At 38.9% G+C, this 19,261-nt stretch overlaps 1 protein-coding gene across 2 annotated transcripts in view; it reads left to right on the top strand.

The window, feature by feature from the left end:
- The window catches only part of SCG3 (secretogranin III), a 28,663-nt gene that overhangs the window by 3,959 nt on the left and 5,443 nt on the right, over nucleotides 1–19,261 (top strand). The window contains exons 6-11 of one of the 2 annotated variants that reach the window (XM_014874124.2): nucleotides 191–352; nucleotides 665–842; nucleotides 2,666–2,782; nucleotides 14,421–14,504; nucleotides 15,106–15,234; nucleotides 17,270–17,350. In XM_014874124.2, the coding sequence (XP_014729610.1) occupies nucleotides 191–352; nucleotides 665–842; nucleotides 2,666–2,782; nucleotides 14,421–14,504; nucleotides 15,106–15,234; nucleotides 17,270–17,350 (751 nt within the window). The remainder of the gene's footprint in view (nucleotides 1–190; nucleotides 353–664; nucleotides 843–2,665; nucleotides 2,783–14,420; nucleotides 14,505–15,105; nucleotides 15,235–17,269; nucleotides 17,351–19,261) is intronic. The other variant, XM_014874126.2, reaches the window with a different exon arrangement.

Below are 19,261 nucleotides of genomic sequence, written 5' to 3'. Positions count from 1 at the left end.
TATAAATGTAGACATGTTTACATGTCTGGATGTATGCACACACAGGTATTGCACCTAGTTTGGCTGTGCTTGGCTTTGAAACAAACATATTTATAGCAACCTATTTTCATATGGATATAGGTTTCATATTGATGTTTGATCTAGAAAAAGCACAGTATCTTAAAAGTACTCTGCACAAATATTTTAACAGATCACAGAGAGTCAGGCCTATACCCTGGAAGATGAAGTAGCAGAGGTTTTACAACAGCTAATTGCAAATGAAGCAAAGGATCGTGAGAAAGAGTCGGAGGATTTTGATTACCCTGCAAGCAGAGCAGACAGTGATACGAAAGAAAAGCAACAGGAAAGAATGGTAATTTCTAAGCTAATAATTTTATCTTGCTTGCCAAATGGTACTAGTACTGTGTTATTTAGGGAATTGTTGGTTCAATCTGGAAACAAGAGGTGTTCTTAAAGAAATTCTGTCTGATAGAAAAAATAATCACGAGTTACTTTAAAATTTAAGATTTTGAATTGAAATAACTTTGAGAAAATAGTATAGTCTTCACCATGCAATTAGGACAATGTTGACATGAGGTTGATAGAAATTTTTGCTCTATTAACTCTAACACCAAAAGCAATGTGCTTAAAGATTTTTTTTTTTATTATTATGTCTTATGTGGAGACACCAAGCAAATCTGATCAGGATAGTTTCATTAATGGAGAAGTTGATGATACACTGGATAACACATGGTCATCATCTAATGTGTTGGAAAGAAGAAATGAGCTGCCTTCTGAAGATAATTTTGAAGACCTCCAATATTTTCCAAATTTTTATGCATTATTAAAAAGTCTTAACTCAGGTGAGCTCGTCATGTGGTTGCAGAAATATTTAGGAAAAAACTTTAAAAACTGAGATTCTTTTTCTCCTGCTCTTTTCTCTTCCCCACAACTTTCCTAGTTGCAAGAGACCATGTGCTTTGAAAATGTTCTGTAAGATATCTAGCAGAAACTAATTTGATAAGTGATTTTGATGGCAAAACACTGGCAGGAACAGCACTCAGAGCTGCTAAGAGTGTGACCTAGACAGCCCTTCCCATCTTATGCTGTGTGATTCAGGAGTCCTGAATTCTTTTCATTCCCGTAAGGATATGATGAAAAACTGGCAAATGGTTTTCCCCAGAGATCTTTCCAGTAACATCCATGTCTCCTAAGCCAACAGAGATACGAGTAAGCCACAGTAGAATCCTCACAGTGATGGTACCAGTAAATGAGTCCAAGCTTTTCCACAAACCACAGGTTTGCTGTTTATTGCAGTGAAAGCCCTGCACGTCTCTTACTATTCCGGTGCTGGACATCACTGCCTTCCAGTTATTGCAGGCAAGATTGTGGCTCTTTGCCACAGCCCTGTGTCAGCACCCTCTACACACACCCACTCTCTGCAGCCACACACACTCTAACTTTTGGAGGGATGAGGAGGAGGGTGGCATTTTGTAGATCTCTTGTCCTGCAGGAGCGTTAACATTGCTTCAAATTGTCCCCATATGCACCTGAATGGAGAGTTGAAAAACCTGAGGGTGCATTTTGCTCGATTTCAATCTACAAACATTATATTCTTCTTCCTGTTCTTTTTCATTTTCCCATGGAAATTCTGCATGCTAGTTCTTCTCCTTTTTCTACTCACAATGCAGGCAGGCATGTTGGTTTTAATAGGTTATCAAGCAAACAGAACCAGGTCCACTGGCTGCACATCTCCTGCTTTATGTGTTCACCTGTCAGGTTGTATCCAGCTGGAGGAGAGGCTCCTACAGCTGTCTGTTAAATTGCAGGCAGCAATAAAAAGCCTGTTCAGCAGCTCTCCAGAATGGCTGGCCCTCTGCCAAGGTTGGGAATATGTTTCTGACTGTCCCTGACTGACAGTGCCCCTGGCTCTGTTGGGTCCTGCAGCGACAGCCTGGGAAGTGGGGAGAGCTTGTGTGACTGTGATGGGGGAGTTTTACACTGCTAATGCAGAAATAGCAGTAATATTGTTCAGCACATAAAGACAGTGGGGAAAGAAAAGCTAAGAAGCAGGTAAGTGTGGGCAAAAACTGATTCTTTTTATAATTTTTTTTTGTATCCTGTTCTGAAGTCATGATCCTCCCAGCCACATTATGCTATGTTGTCCCAGTATGCAAGTCATGGACTTGTGCACAGAAACAATCTTGTTTGGTACACTTTGTATTTTTGTCATTGGACTCATGGATCTTGTAGGAGAAAGGATATCTCATACAGAGCCAGACTGATCTACTAAATAGTTCATAAACAAATAAAAGAAAAATTACAGACTGTAGAAAACTACCTATATCTGCCCTCTAACCATCAACTTAAGCCATCAGATCACTCCATCTTTGTGTGCTTAGTGTCCTCAGCTGTAAAATGGAATTAATACCATTGGCCTTCCATGACACAGCCCCTCAAGACAAAAAGCTATAAAGAGGAACGAGCCCCTGATTTGAAGTATATTCAGCTGTACTTTGCAGAAACAGTTTAAAAAGAAACGTATAAGTTCTCATTGCTAATCCAGCACAGCATTTTCTCTTTTAATGAGTAGGTCATTCTTTATGCATGAAGTTTGCGCAGTTTGCAGAACACTTTTCCCATGCTGCCTGAAGTCTGACTAGTTTTGCTTCATCCCCTCACACAGAGACAGAGACAAAAGAGAAAGAGACCTTGATAACTATCATGAAAACCCTGATTGATTTTGTGAAGATGATGGTTAAATATGGAACAATCACACCAGAAGAAGGAGTTTCCTATCTTGGTGAGAGTATATACTTTATACAACTGTTTTTAATGGTGTGTTCTTCCTCTACCAACAGTGATAATCACCTTCTCATCTTCCTTGCTCTTATGAAACCTGTTTCAGATTTGTTCATTGAAAATGCTAAAGCTACACTTCCAAATGATTGATCATTCCCTACATGTTCAATGTTCAATTCCATACTGCTTTAATGCATCCTTCTAATGAAGGAAAGGTAATTTATCAGATATGCATTTAGAGTATTATTACACTTTCACATCTGTGAAGCACTATTTATTTCAATGACTTTATGTCAGGGGAAATTTGGATTTTTTCTCCTCTATTAAAGTGTATTAGGTACCTGCATTTCCCAAAAATAATCCAGCACTTCAGCTCCTTTAATCTGTCACCATAGGTAGCTGGACTAGATGGGACCTACTGCTAAGGCTGTCTACCAAGTAAAACTCCTTCCACCCGTGAAGAGTGTCAAATGTTGGCACAGCAGTAGATTTTTAAGCACTCTTTCCTGGATCCATTTTAGAGTCTGTGGCTATGTAGGTTTTGTAAAATCCTTACCATTTCCTGAAGAGGGAATTTGGAATGGCCTGGTTTGTGTCTCACACACCTTACCTGGCTTTGACAAACTCTCTTCCATTCATTTTAGGCAGCCTGTCTAGTTAAACAAGCTGACCTACAGAAGGGCTCATCTGTACGAGCTCTGCACAACCCTTTCATTTTTCTGAAGTATTTCTGGTTTGGATTAGTCTGAAAAGTTTTTGTTTGCATCAGGGCAATTTCTCAGCCTCATAATATTCAGCTTGTCACAGAGAGAGGATTGGCAATGGTCTTTCTACGTTGCAGATACTTGATGGATGCAATTGTAACTGTATAGATTGATTATTAATTACTTGCCTACAAAAGGTCCAGTGAATCATGACTCACATTCAATGCACGGTTGCACCTCCTCTCTAAAGAATTCATGATGTATCTGATCAAGGCTATCCCTTTATTTGCTGTAAGAAATCTCCTTGAATTTTGAAATATTTGAACAACTTATGCCCCAGTCCACTCTTTATTTCTCTATCTGCCAGTGTATTTAAAGAAAGATGCACATAAAGAAATGGTTGATTTAAGCATAGTGATTTCAGTGTCATTCTAGAAATGATGATACTATGGCTTGATCAGATATTGCCAAAACTTAATAGGCTAAATTCATCCCTGGTGCAAGACCATGCAGATAATGGAATTACACTAGGAATACATCCTGCTAAAATTCAGGGCAGTTGTTCACATTGGCTTTTGTTTGAGCAAATAGATACAGTAACCCTGGAAACAAATTGCCATGATGACATAGTACAGAAGGCAAGGATTAGGTTAAGAGTTTGAGAGGTCTGATTTAGTCTGGATTTAAAGTAAGACTATCAGCTGATGTATCCAGACTCCGCCTTGCAAATGAGTAATTTATGCAGAGATGGATTTTATGCTCCATGAAAGCAACTTACTGTAGTGGAAAAAGCTTTCTCATAGATTCTCAGGTTCCTTCTGTGGTATTCTTTTTTTAGATTTGCTGTTGAAAAATTGCTTTAAAGCTGACCTTCATTTATTGAGCTAATACTCTCAAGTACTGAGGAAGAGCATCCACAGGAGCATGTTAGCTTCTTGCACTATCCTTAAGCATGGCAGCAGTTTTATTGCCACCCTTATTCGACTGAAAGTTCTATAGTCTGTAATAGCTGGATAGGTACTGTGTATCTTGGTGCAGTTTGGATTAGGGGATTGATACACAGCTGTGCTTATTTATATCAGATAAAGGAATTAGTATGAATATCTGTCAGAGAGAAGAATCAGTGTAAAAAATTGGCAGCTTTTTGTTGTTTCCTCAGTCTATAATCAGTGAGCTGATTCTGTGCTACTTGGTGGAAAATACCTATTGGGTCTGTGCAGATGAATTACATCCTCTCTCCATTTTATTACAGTAGGAAACTGCCTAAATTAATTTTCCCCACTCCGTGACTGAAACCATGCGTAAGCTATGCCTCTGAATTATACATTCAAAATAATAAATCATTTACTGAATCAAGTCACAAGGTGCAGCTTTTTTGCCTGTCACAGGGGTGCAGAGACAGTGAATTTGAATGCATATACCAGTAACAGCTGGCTTGGGATTTGGAAACCACAGAATTATGTCATCATCATTGTCTCTTACTCCAGGGGAAAGTATTTTGCTGCAGCAGTGACTGATGTTATTAGATTTAGCTTTAAGTTACAAAGTGTCTGGCTGCAGTGTGGTGCAAGAAAGGCACAAATGCACATACATGGAAACACAAGGAATAAGTTTGTTTTTTAATACATATATTCAATATTATGTAATACATATTTAAAAGCTTTCCATATGCTAAATGTAATCTGTAACAGAATACAAAAAGCCCAAACCAGAGTATTCATATATATGAATCAGAAGAAAAAGTAATGTCTGCCTAGAAGCATTAAAGAAAGCCTGTAACAAACTGATAGAAAATGTGTGTTCAGCTGAGGTGCACCTTATTTGATAATTATCCTGCTGTGGCAAAATACCACAATTTTCTGTCACTCTTTACTTTCTTAGCTATGAATGCTGTTACAGGAAGCAAATTCTTCTGTGGAGTGAAAGCCTCATTATATGTTCCTAGTCTGTCCAAAGGCTTTCAGAAATCTTTCTAGAAAGATCACCTGCTCTCTGAAATTGAAAGCTGCTTTAAAATCATTTTTGCCATTAAAAGAATGGACAAACATTGTTTGTTACAGAAAGAATAAGGTAGTAAATGATGACACAGGATCTCAGGAGCACAGGTGGCTTGTGAATCCAACTGTGGTATTAACTTACACACCTTTGGGTTTATTGGCAGCATCCAGCAAATGCTGCCCAAACAGCTGAACTCCTCTTGCTTGCCCCAGCCTGCCAGAGACACAGGCTGCTCTCCCTGAACAGGCTGTTTTGGGAAGGGCTTGGGACAGTTACTGAAATGATGTTGCTGTTGGCAAGGGTGCAGTGACAGAGAGGAATGGAAGTGTTGGAACACTTCCACGTAGTGACCAGAGGAAAGCAGCAAGAGGCTTTCAGATAAGTTATGACTGATTCAGCATAAAATATTTCATTATTCATGCCATTAATAACATTTATATTGCATAAATAGCTGATACTGATGCATAAATGTCCGATTCTCCATGCACAACTGAAAGGACAATATCCTTCACAGTGCTGAGTGCTTCAAAAGAAAAAGAACTGTTTGAGCCAATAGTAAAACTCACTTTGATTTCAGCAGAGCACAACAAGGCATTCATTGCACAGATACCTGTACTGTTTAAATATTAGTTTGTGAGTAATATCACACTTTTCTTCATTTTCCTTCTGTCTGTTGAGTAACGTAATGGTGGAGATTCACTCTGATAGCTTTTCCACCAAAGCTATCTATCACAGACCAGATAAATATTAAGGAAAAGCTTCATCTACACCACACAAAGAATTTTTTGTATGACAAGTGACTTTATCTGCATGTGACAGGCTATCTAGCTAGTTTTAAAATGAAAGCATATCAGTCCACTACTATCTTGATAAAAGCTCTATTTTAGTAATTATGTAAAGCAAACTATAGTTTCATAATAGATTTATTCTAATAATATTGTTGTCAGCTTAGGAAAAAAATGGTTTCTGCCAGTTTGTTCAGGTACAGTTGCAAATCATCTCCCCCTAATAAGACCAAAATAATGCGTGACTTTTAGAACCATTCTAGGAAATATTTTCAATTAGAGACATGGGGCCATAACAGATACAGCTTTCAGAGATGACAGAAAATTCTTAAACGGCTCCAGTGTGTATATATGAATCCTTTTTACATGGTAGATTGCTTACATCTTCCTGCTGTGTGCTGCTCACAAGAGTAGATTTGTTGCAAATTTATCCATTGCCACCCCAACCAAGTGAAAGATATGTTACCCAGTGACCTATTACCCTGAAAATGCAGATTAGTTATTTGCACATTGTAGCCTTGTGTGGAGTTCTCATTTATTGACAAGCACATATAGCACTGTATCTTCCACAGCTGGAGAAAATAAAGGGGCAAAGGACTGGGAAGAAAATTAAGAACTCTGTAGCTTTGCTCTCTCTGAAGGGGATCCCACTTTTTATCTCCTTGTGGTAAAGCATTTAGACTACTGGAGCCACAGAGGAGAACCCACAGCCCACAGCAGACTGGTTGAGGAGCAAACCCCCCTTTATTTAGGAAGGAAATAGAGAAATCATTCCAGCTGATCCGTGTGCAATGTTTGAGTCACAGCTGCCTTCTTCCACAGACCAAACCAAAGCCACCTCTCACACCTTCTCCCTTTGGCTCTGACTCATTGTCAGAATCCACACTGTCCCCGTGACTGAGTAGGAGACTGTGTTAGTTAGAAATGGGCATGAACAGATGTCTCTGTTTACTTTTCCACCCTCATATCACTTGTTCTTCATGGACAACAGAGAAGAAGACCAAGCTGCAGGACACACAAGCAACTGGAGATGGATTGTTCATGGGGAACTATTGCTCCAGTGTTGATTTTTGACATGTCCCTCATTAGCCTTTCCACGCTAAGGAATATGAAATAGCTGTTGTGCCTCTCCTAATCATTCTTGGTACCTCCATAGCTCCACTTCTGATTAAGCCAAAGCTCTGTGATTTTCCCATTGTAGGCCAGTGCACAGCAGACACAATCTGGCCTTTTCCTGGGAGAGGAGAACTTGTTTGAATAATGTGACTAAGGCCTGAAGTTCTCATCAGCACAGATGCTGCAGGCCAAAGATCTAATTCTGATATTTCTTTAGTTAGCCAAGAGCAGGCAGAGAGCCAAGAGTGTGAGGTGAAGTGCAGATCACAGCCCACACTGGCATCATCTTTCCTCTCCTCGCTGTGACCCTAAGCTGATGCTCCCTGATGCAGACTGTGATTTCAGAGAGTGAGGGAAGGTGTGGCTAAGGCAGAGCCAGAGGCTACAAGTGGAATATGGACAGTGTCTTGTGGACCTTTTGTTCATTTTGACCTGGGCCATGAAGGGCACTGACAATATTTCATACAGGGACCATTCATGCATAATACCATCTTTTTCTTTTTAAAAATCCTTTTTTTCCAAAGGTCTCTTAGTTGATACTGTAGATTTTCTTCATAAACATTAACTTATTTAACAAATTTTCCCTATATTAATTTCCCTTTTTGGTTATTTTCCTTACCCAGTACTTATCATGTGAATGATGCATACAGCTGCCAGTGGGAGTTAATTAATTTCAGGCAGCTCTTTTCTCTGCTATTTATTTTTTATCTGAGAACTAAGGTCACACAGATGCCAGTATACTGTACTGTATCTAAAAAGTAGAAATCAGAGACACCTCAGATGGTGAGAGTGGGGTGAGTACTGAGGAGCAGCAGTGATTATGTAAATTATATGCAAATAGTTAAACCCAAGATGAATTTGCATGGAGATAAGATAAAATGATGTGGAGACGGAGTGTGCGAAGATCTCAGGCAAGACTGGAATCTAGGAAGTATATTGATTGCAGACCCCACTGCACCTTTGTAGCTGTTCTTTCTGTAACATTCTCCATGTCTGTCCCCTGCTACTTCTGCATTTAAACAAACACATGAATGTGGGGTTTTCTCCATTACTTAGATCTTATCTCCTATTTTTCCCCATTCAGACTCTCACTGCATAATAAAACAAATGGGTGGCTATGTTGTGAAAAGTCTGTGACCTCACAGTTCTCGAGAACCAGGAGCACTACACACTACAGGAAACTGGGCATCACCTGAGGGTGACATTGTGTGTGAGGGCATAGTATTTTCAATACCCACAAGTTCTGAATCTTCTCAGATCTGAATATTCTCAGATATGTTTTGGGAGAGATCCAGGAGTTTTACTATCACTAATTGCTTTTCCCACCACAGTACATGACTGTCAAATCATGTGTTCAAGAATCCAAACAAATACTTTACAGTTCATTCCTTTGCTTAGCACTATCTACCGTTTAAATGTGCAGTTATTTCTCGCAAATAGTTTGCCTCTTCTTCCATTTCCCTTCACTGCCTCTTCTATGCTTTCCCAATTGGATGGAAATCCCCATCTTCTCATAATATCTTATTTGACAAATATATTGTTTGGTTCCTGAAAATCTAGGTTTTACATCCTCCCAAGTGGTTTGTGTTTCTAAAGAAGGGCAATACTTTTATTTTTTTCTCACTGTATTTAATAGCTCCATAAGCCCCCCTCCACTTTCTGAATTCAGTGCCTCTCTGTTGACAGTTGAGCATTGAGACTGAGAGTTGTGATTTGAGATAATTATGTGGGTGTGGGGTAAAGAAGGTGTCACTCACTGAACGTTTAAAACTCCATCCCACTCCTGCAGGAGAGGCAGCTCTGTGCTGCTTCAGTCCCAAGCCATCATCCTTGTAAAGGGCATGCTGTGAAAACACATAAAATGTGTGCACAGGCCACAGAGCAGCTCCAGGATGGGAAAGGATTAGCAAAGGACTGCACCACTCAGCTCTAAGAGACCTGCAGTAGTGCAAAAGAAATGCTTGTAGAATATTAAAAGGATAAATCTGAGAAATAATCTGTGAGGTAGGAAATTTAATAAGAGTGACAAATAAGACTTGGTCAGAGCTATGTTTACCTCAAAGCACATCTATTTAATTGTGTTTTACTTTTGGAGTTGCTTTTAACCTGATTGCCAAGTGATACTGTTGCTGTCCTAATTTCAAATCACTCTGACGTCTCACCTGTAATCCCATTACAAGTGATGCCATGACCTGGCATTTGTCACCTGACACATCACTCCTCATGGCAGCATTGGCCTTCAGACACTCCATCATGACATATCAGTCAAACAGGAAAATTCAGAAAGAAAATTCCATATCTTGACACGTAAGGCAGGAAGTTAGAGAGCAGCAGGAGATTTGCAAGGCTGAGACCCATCTGTAATTCCACAATGGAGGGATTTCTCTTGTTCATCACAGTTTTAGTAGTTTATGTGACATATGCTTGATACAGCTATAGCTGACCAAAGGTCAAACTCTGCTTTTGGCTACACTGGGGAAAATCCAATGGATATTGACAGTTCTTGGACATGCATTTGTCCAAACAATTAATCAGATATGCTCTTAATGTAGAATAGTCCCAAGCAAATGCTGAGATGTCCAGAGATTTTTCACAGATGGAAAATGGCCTTGCAAACTCTTAAGGATCATCTACTGCAGGGGACAGAAAAGCCCTAGAAGAACCATGGTTTTTAAATGCCTGAAATATGTACATCTCACACAAGCAGTCATCAGCACAAAGCTTTCCAGCTGTAGCAGTTGGGGCGTATGAACTCATTAAGTAAACTAATTTTTTAGCTAGCGTTAAAAATTATCTCAGGTACCTTGATGATCCCTTTTCTCCTTTAATAAACACAGTCTTTTAATGCTGTATGAAAACAGAACAGCAGAGCAGGTCTTTCTGTGGAAATTCAATGACATAGAATCTCAGCTTCAGTCAATTTGATGAGGATAGAATGTGAAACTGCCTCCCAGGTACAGGACAATTATGCAGAAGAAAAAAAAACTTTAAAGGAAAATTTGCAAGAGTCTGGAAACACCTTGAATCTGTCTATTGAGAAAGGTCAATGTCAGGCTTCCTTTACCAATTCCATTAAATACTCAGATGGATACATTAGTTTCTTCCTCTCTAATAAGAACAAAGTAATTTAATTTGTAATAGTTATCCATGTAGCATCTTTTCCCATGGATTTAGAGGGCGTTACCACAGTACATTCTCCCAGAGTAAAGATAAAATATTCTGGTTTTATGCAGATTTTTGGATGCCCAACTTGAAGGACTTGAGAGTTTCAAAAGTCCTGGGAATTTGCATTTTCAGGTGGAATTAAGAGCATCTATCAGTGTGTAGGACTGGGCCTAGCATGTCTCAGAAAGCCTACTCAAAACAGCAGCTCTCCTGCAGCATGAATGCTTCAGTGAGTCATCCTAGATCAAAGAGCAAGTTAGAAAGTGAGGCAAGGCAGGAACCAGATCTTGTGATGGGGTGTCTGCCTGGATGATGAGATTATCCTCTCCTCGGAAAGCTGCCGCCAGGGCATTGACCTATTTACCAGCGTAGGTCACTTCCATTAGCTCAGTAGTTATTGTCCTGTTGTTTTAATTAGTGCCATTTCAAATAAGTGGCCAGCTCTGTGGAAAGGTCAGTACCTTTCTAAGCTCTTCCTCTGTGCAAATTAGGTTGCTAAGGAAACGACACCGGAAAAGTAATCAATCCTTGTTAGACCTGCACTAGGACACGCGGTTGCTTAGCTGCTGGCCAGGCACAGCTCACTCCAGATGATTCACTCCATCAGTGCAACCCAGAGCAAACACTGCTCAGCCCTGGCCTAGCCACACAGGCCAAGGACAAACATGGTTTGAAACAATACCAGCTGTTAAAACATTGATTTTGAAGCGGAGCAAGGACAAGAAATTCTGTTCAGGAAGAACTGGGATTATCTGGCAATATTCTCTCTAGGGTACACATGTAGGCAGGTCAGACAAGCCCCTCAAACATGGACTTTATCACTCAGGAAATACAATTGTCACTATTCAGATCCATGCTGATGTGCCATCCAGCTGGCAAGGTAACTTCACTACTTCTCCTGAATGAAATGTAGTGCCTGATAAAAAGCCTGTCTTATAAGTTTTTCTGCAATGAGTTAACTGCACCACCTAATTAGTGGCTTGTCTTCATTTTCTTCTGCCTTCACTCAGAGTCAGGATTAAGACATGAAGGAGATGAATTTCTTGTTTAGACTTGGTAGTTTATTAAATCTTATCTAAAGTACAGAGAGTTCTGCAGCACTTACAGCTACCAGATAAAAGCGAGCAAAATGGAGGTGAATCTAGCTAGTTACAAGGTCTTTTAAAGCTAAACAGTCCAATAAAGAGCTAACACCTATATTATTTATACTTTTGACCCAATAACCAAATACCTGTGACTGCACTGCGGGTCCAGCCAAAAACTTCTACCTGAAAGCATGAAGAAGAAGGAAGAAGAAAACAGAAACGCCCAAGAATGTCCATCTTGTGCCATACCTACTACTATATCTAAAACCCCAAATTCCAAACCCTTCACTATGTGAAATTACACATTTCTATTCTAACTGCACACCAGTGATTCTAACTACATCACTCAGATTTGGAAGCTTTCTCCAAGGCCTCAAGTCAAAAGCAGTGTTCTCCTGGGGGTCAGTGTCAGAAAGCACAGAAAGTTCCAAACTCCCAAGTTTTAGATTAGGTCCACATCCCTGCTGACAAAACAAAGCTTTGAAAATGGAGCACAGTGGTTATTGTATTCAGTCTGGCTTTAGTGGCAAAGCTCAGGTCATTAGTGGCCAGCATTGCCTTCTTATGCTTCATGGGGCTGAGAAGCAGTTCTGTACTCACAAAGGAGTGATAGGGAATTCATATGAAACTTACCCAAATCAAAGGACTCAGAGAAACTGTACAATTCCTGATGCTATTTATAGAAGTGAATAAATAATGGAGTATAAATCCCGTTGCCTGCAGTAGCACGTGCTGTATGTGGATATGTGTACAACTTTTAAACACTACAGTCTATCGACAGAAAAACTTTTGGAAATATCAGTGTCAGGCATTTAGATCTAAAGATGTCTTGGCAGGTTATAAATCTATCTCATGGTGGAGTCTTTTTGTTTCCTGCTAATAGAAACTTATTACCTAAATGCAGACACTTTTGAGGAAGAACATGAAAGGCACTTATGAATCAATGCATTTACATATGTGTAATATTTTAAATACTTTTATTCTTTAAAATACCATGTTTAGAGTTAAAATTAAGCCAAATTTAATAGCATATGCTGGATTAAGCTTCAAAATCAGTGACATTTTTGCATTTGCATTAATTAGTGAAGGAGAATAATCTATTCACTTGAGTTTACAAAGCTCTTAACTGAGTTATCTTATCCTGAAAACTGTGCCTCTTGCAACAGAGAAATCCTTATATTCCTGTTGAAATACTAGTATGGTACTGATTCAGGATGAAAAATGGAATCTTAAGATGAACTGAAAAGGATGTTTATGGTCTTTTCAATAAGCTTTGGATCAAGTGATTAGTGAGGCATCAATACCACCACTATAATTCTAGCTTGTTTTTTATTTCAGCAGGATGCCTGATCCAGCTTGTAACACAGCCCAGACCTGTTTTGTTTAGGGTATATAGGGCAAGGTCAGAAATCACATTAAAGGAATATGTACCAAATGAAAATATTCACAAAAAACCCATGATGTGATGTAGAATTGAGAGGGTGCAATCAGGCAGGGTGCCAACAAATACTGCTTACATTTTAATTTTATGTAAATAACAAAATATAGAGGATGCAGGCAGACAGGATTATATGATTTCTCATCAGATGGGAGGCACAATTGCGTGATCTGCAACAAAGAGAAAAATGCTTGCTGAAAAATTACTCCTTAGGTTCCAGTGCAGAGTATCTTTCTAATGGAAAAAAGTGCTCCCAGCTGTTGAATAAAATACTGGCCTTAAACAGAAAATATGATTTTAAATATTATTAGCCTTATTATATCTATTCTGCCACAGTTCCCACAATTGCATATTGCACACTGAATATTTCAGCTCTTTATATAAAAGGAATTTTGACATATTTCAAAACTAAGTCTCTCAAAAATACCTACCAACAAGATAGTATGTATGAAATTTTGAATCTATGTTTAACTGAACCTTTAAAAAGATGATAAAAGGAAGGAAAATTCTATACCATGTCCATAATATGACTGAGGAAACATGGCAGGTTGTATGGTGATCTATATTTTGAATATCTACCAAGTGGGGTATCAGAAGGACTTTTTTCCCACATAAGCATAAAATGTTTATATCTGAAACATCCACTTTTATGAAGAGGTGCTTTTACTTTCAAATTAGATTAATTCAGCTCTAAAATTTGCATAGAAATACATTTTCTAGTCTTCTAGAGCTGTATACCTGGCTATAGCTGTCTAGTTGGTTTTCAGGTAAATGCTTGACTTCAGCAACTTTAGAAAGTATTGGTTTTAATCTCTTCAATTTACATGTTTATTTCATCTACATATAATTTAAAACCTTTTACTAGACCTTTTTCTAATGCAACCATATAAAATCGAGACACATAGGAAGTTTGGGACAGTGCTTTCCCACCAGGATGAGGCACATATTTCATGGTCTTGTATTTTTTGTGAAGTTAATTAAAGCCTTTCATTGCTTTCATCAGAATAAATTGCTATAGATAGTAATCTGTATTTTGTGATTACATGACTGAAATATGGAATATTATGCATACTTTTACTGACTTTATGCACGTTGGCACTATTTGATACTCTTATTGTCATGATTCAGTTGTTAATTTTTTTTTAAATAAGGTTGGTCAATAGTCCATATAGCTACTTGTTCTTTTAGCATTGGCTCTGCATTAATTGTTCAGCGGCAAGGATGAAGGCTGTCCTTTTAGATTTCTACTTACCATTCAAACTGGTGTTGGGGAGAATTTAGTATGGGTTCTGCATCTTATCCATTGAAGAATAACTGGGATTTGGTTTTGTTTTGCCTTGATTTCTAGAAAACTTAGATACAATGATAGCTGAGCAGACAAAGAAGAAGCTTGAGAACCCTTCCACTAAAACCAGGACAAAACTAACAGCAGGTACTTACTCTACCATTTTCGTTCCTGGAATAACACTTTTTTTCAACCTATTCACTTAAAAGTATGCTAATTGCTTTAGCAGCCAGACTGTTTGTTAAAGCCACAGTCTCTCAAGGACCTGTACCAAGCCATAGCTTGTTTGTCTAAGCACACAACAAGAGAGAAATTTTCACTTAATTGTCCAGTCTTTGAAAAGTATATTCACTCTCTTTTTCTTCACTGGAGTCCAGACACTACACATATACAAAAGCAAGCTGTATCAGTGCTTGTTAATACTAAAATAATAATGAAAAAGCATTATTTGTCAACTTTGAATGCAGCAAATGCAAATTTCATAGAATTTTTCTCTGCACAAAGAAATGTGCCTTTGCATTGCAGTCACCTGCATTCAGCTATTGTTTGTGAGAGCAGAAACAGGCATTCATCTTTCCAGAGGTCTAGAGTTGAGATGACCTTTAGAAACCACTTTGAGACAGGCTCCAATGAGGCTCTTCCTCAAACAGCAGTCAAAATGCTTTACGTGCCAAGATTGTATTGATGTGATTGAGAAATGCTCCTGGTACATTTGATACAAAATTTTTTGCTTTTGTTAATTTTTTAGACAAGAGTAGTGAAGAAGCAGACAGTACGAAGGAAGAAGCAGCTAAAATGGAAAAGGAATATGAGGTTTCAAAGGATTCTACAAAAAATGAAGGACAAAATGCAGCAGGAAACAGTGAAGAATCTGGAGGTACAGAATATTGCTTTTCCTACTATGTGTGCTGCAAGGGATTGGAGTCTTTTCCTCTCTTTGGTATTGATTCTCCATGGTGTTAGCATAAGTGTCTTCAGTCTATAGTCACTGGGAGTCAGCACACAACAGTTTGATTCAGAAGTGTACTTACCTGCCAAGTTTTAAACATAAAACCCTACATCCCTTGCTGAGCAGACATTCACAGAATTCACAGACCCTTTTAGAACAATAGGAAATACAGTTTGAGGCAGTAGTGCAGAGAGATTTTGCTTCTTTGCATCTGTGGCTTTTCAGTGAAATTGGATGGCCAGAATATTCAGTATCTGAGCGGGCCCATTGATTTCTATAGTTTGTGTTAGAACAAGCTGGTACTGAAAGGCAGTGAAGAGTTGTGCAGTGACACAATTTGCATTTCCCACTGCTAGAGGTTAAAGGTTATCAGTAATTAACCTAAACATAACTTTGAAAACATTACAGTAAGTTAATGTCTCCCTAAGCAAACGTAGCACGGTAGTGCAGTTATTTTTGTCATGCCTCAGCATGACAAATAATGCCACATGCTAAATTACACTGTGCTGGCTGAAGTCACCTGGGTGCAAATCAGCTACTCTATCTGAAAACAAATCTGCAGTGGACATCATGCCTCCTTTACTGTTCTAAACTCTTGAAAGAGAATGTTTGTTGCTGCAGAAACCTTTCAGTGAGTTCTTATTGCAAAGGGCCCAGCATAATTATATATATATATGTTTTGTAATCGGTTTGTTAAACCAAATTGCTTCTTTTGCACCAGTGCTGCCTGATACTCATACTTTTTGGAATGCAGTTTTGTCACTCAGGCTGCTCAGTAATGAATTGCAGAAATCAGCACTGCAGTAGATTGTAGTCCATTGGTCACCTGGCTGAGCTCTGTGGGCAGTGCAGACACTCACAGAGGGAAGGTGGCATTTTTTCCAGCAGCTTATTTATTTCAACATGGAAGAGGAAAATAGCTCAAGATGGCTGTCCGATTTCACGGAAAAGAAAAGTTATCACAATACCCATGGGAAGTGAGTGATAAATAACACATTTTGCTCACCTCTTGAAGATTGGTCTTTTCAGTTTGGTTCAGATTATTTTCCTTTATCTTCAGCCCAATAGCTCTTTAGAAATTTAAATTGGATCAGTATTTAGTTCTTTGTCTCATCATGTCTCAATGCCCTTGCTCTTTCACAGAGTAACTTACTGTAAAGTTACTGCACTCCCTGCTCAAAGATAGGGTGTATCTAATACTGTATCCACTTACTAACAGGAGCAGACATGCATAGTTGGCAGTAGTAATCTTCTATTCACTAATTACACTAGTTTTTTTTTCCTGACAAACGTAAGAACATTACATCAATAAAGCTCCAGCCAAGTTAAGAATTCAAAATCCATTAGCTGGAATATTTCCTTAGGGGCCTTATTAGGTAATCCTTGTACTAATTCTGTCCTGTATGCTTTCTGGTCCAAAAATAGCCATCAATTTAAATTTCAGCTATAACAAGGAGTTATAATGGTAATTTTAATACATCCTTTTTCTCAGTATATATAGTAACTATATTTCAAGTTGCCTTTCCAAAAATCACAATTTTAGGCTTGCTGTGTGCTGCTAGTACTACTATATGGAGGAGTTTTGATACTGAAAGCTCTCAGCCCTAATTAAGTCATTCCTTGCTATCTCAACAGCTTTTTCTTTGCTGACCAGTTATGATGATCAAAAAGCTCCAGGCTGTTTTTAATCCACATATGCAGTTTCTGTGGATGCCACCAAAAGTTACGTATAAAGATCAAAAAAAGCCATGATCCTAAGTTTGTGTATGACTAATCTTGCACAGGCAACACCTGCTAACCATCTGTGGGAATTCTGCCTGACTGAGTTTGACAGGACTCAGGTTTTAAAGAGAAACTAAGAATAGTTTTAATCTGCCTTTGCTGTGACCAACTTCACCCAGTTAAGCAAGCTGCATCAATCATTGATGTAAGTGCCTGATTTCTCTCTCATCCTTTCCTCCAGGGAAATCTGAGGCATATTTGGAAGCAATCAGGAAGAACATAGAATGGCTGAAAAAACACAATAAACAAGGTAACAATGAAGGTATGAAGTAAAAGGCCTTGATGTTGGGGTGGGCACCATATGCATTAAAAAGCAAGTAATTTATATTGTGTTGTGTAACTTAACATTGTGTTATACTTTAAACAATAGTGAAGTGAAACTGTGCTTGTCTAGATTATAGTGATCATTAGTGGTGTTAGAGTTAAATAATACAGGTCATGTAAAAGTTAAGCCAATGAACATAAATAGTGAATTAAGGTAGATTAATGTATACTGGGTTGAATGACCACTGGCCACAAAACCCACAGAGACTGACCAGCAGGGAGTTGGTCATGTGCTGTCCACACAGTCATGGTGGTCTGCCTGTCACCAGGTAGCTGTGTCAGCTTTGTCTACTGCTTCATTTCTTAGCTCATCATGTTGTTTAGTTGTGACTTTGTGGGTGAGATAGATGCATTTGAAATGTCTGGACATGTCTAGAGCAGGGTGCATTTGGCTAGCATGCCTGCACCAATACCAACGAGTCTTGTTCCACAACCAGGAACAGTTGAGATACAAACTCATGTCAGTAGCACTGTAATAGGTTGGACTACAGCCCAAATGAACTCGAGTGACTTGTAGCTCTCACATGCAAAGCTGTGTGGAAGGGACTGAAGCAGCTGCACAGGGTTTGCTCACCAGCTGTCCCACCATTTGCCTCTTCCTCAGGGGCAGGGCTGTGTGAGAGCTGCTGGCAGGGACAGAACAGTAGCAGGATTTCTCCTTTATTTTTCACAGATCTTTATTTATCCATGCATCTTTTTCCTTCATGTTCTGACATAAAACCAGCCTCCTATCCCTATTATCTGCATGGCTGTGTGTTCTGCCATTGCCTGCTCTGGAAGTGAAGGTTCCTAGCCAGGGGTTCCATCCCTGGGTTATGACTGACTCCTGGCAAGAAGGATCCTTCTTGCACCAGCCAAGCAGAGGGCGGTCTGAGATGAGATTAGCCCAGGGTAACCTATCCATCCTCTCTGTGAATTGAAGTGTGTATGAATTCCATTTCAGAGATGAGTGCATGCCTACAGCCCAACACATTCATTTTTCTGTACAGAAACTCTAATAGAAAAGACTGTTAAAAACAATTCCTATCTCTCAAAACCTTTCCACACACAATGGCAGCCATGGCAGTTAGCAGCAGGCCTACATATTTGCTCGAGAGTTTTCCTGCCAATTTTAATTAATTGTTCCGTTTAGCAATGAACTCATTGATGTAATTAGATCTCCATCATGTGTGATTATCTCTGTATCACACATACTGCCTGAGCAGCCCCTCGCTCCTCTTTCTAGTAATCTTTTCTTCTGCACTGCTGCAGTCTGAAAATGGCTACGACTGCAGATCAATAGCATTTTATCTGCCTGTGAATGCATTAAGATATATATATATCTGTGTAGATGGATTTTCATTTGCACTAAAATATCTTTATTGTCCTCTGGCAATGGAAATAGGCCTTAAAGTGAGTGTAAGTTATGATAAAATTAGAATAGTATTCTTACTCTCCTGATATATCATCTTTATTGTACCTTTCCATACTCCTTATTTTTGTAAAATGCTAATTCAGTTCCCCTGGGATGATGTTAAAAGAAGTACAGTCAGGGTAAGCTTATCTAACCGTGAATGCATTGCAGTGTTTCTTCAGTGCAAGATTAGGTGGTGTTGCTGTGCTCATCAATCATTTCTCCACTTCCAGCTGGCACCTGGAGGCTGGCACAGAAGCGATTCTCAAAGTAATTCATGTATTAAAATGGCCAGACTTTCCCAGCCCTACTCATGGATTGGTTTACTCACCAAATATCCTTGAAGAGGTTTAGGTTTTCTTCAGGCAAATGTTTGAGGGTCCTTCATTTTGTATGAATTTCAGTAGATATTATTCATTCAATGACTAGTAATGCTGGAAATGTTGATTTGCATTT

Source organism: Sturnus vulgaris, chromosome 13 (genome assembly GCF_052056855.1).
Source record: "Sturnus vulgaris isolate bStuVul1 chromosome 13, bStuVul1.hap1, whole genome shotgun sequence".
In the NCBI taxonomy this organism is placed as follows: Eukaryota; Metazoa; Chordata; class Aves; order Passeriformes; family Sturnidae; genus Sturnus; species Sturnus vulgaris.
Note: the sequence above shows the minus strand (reverse complement) of the source record. Positions and strands in the feature narration are given on the sequence as shown.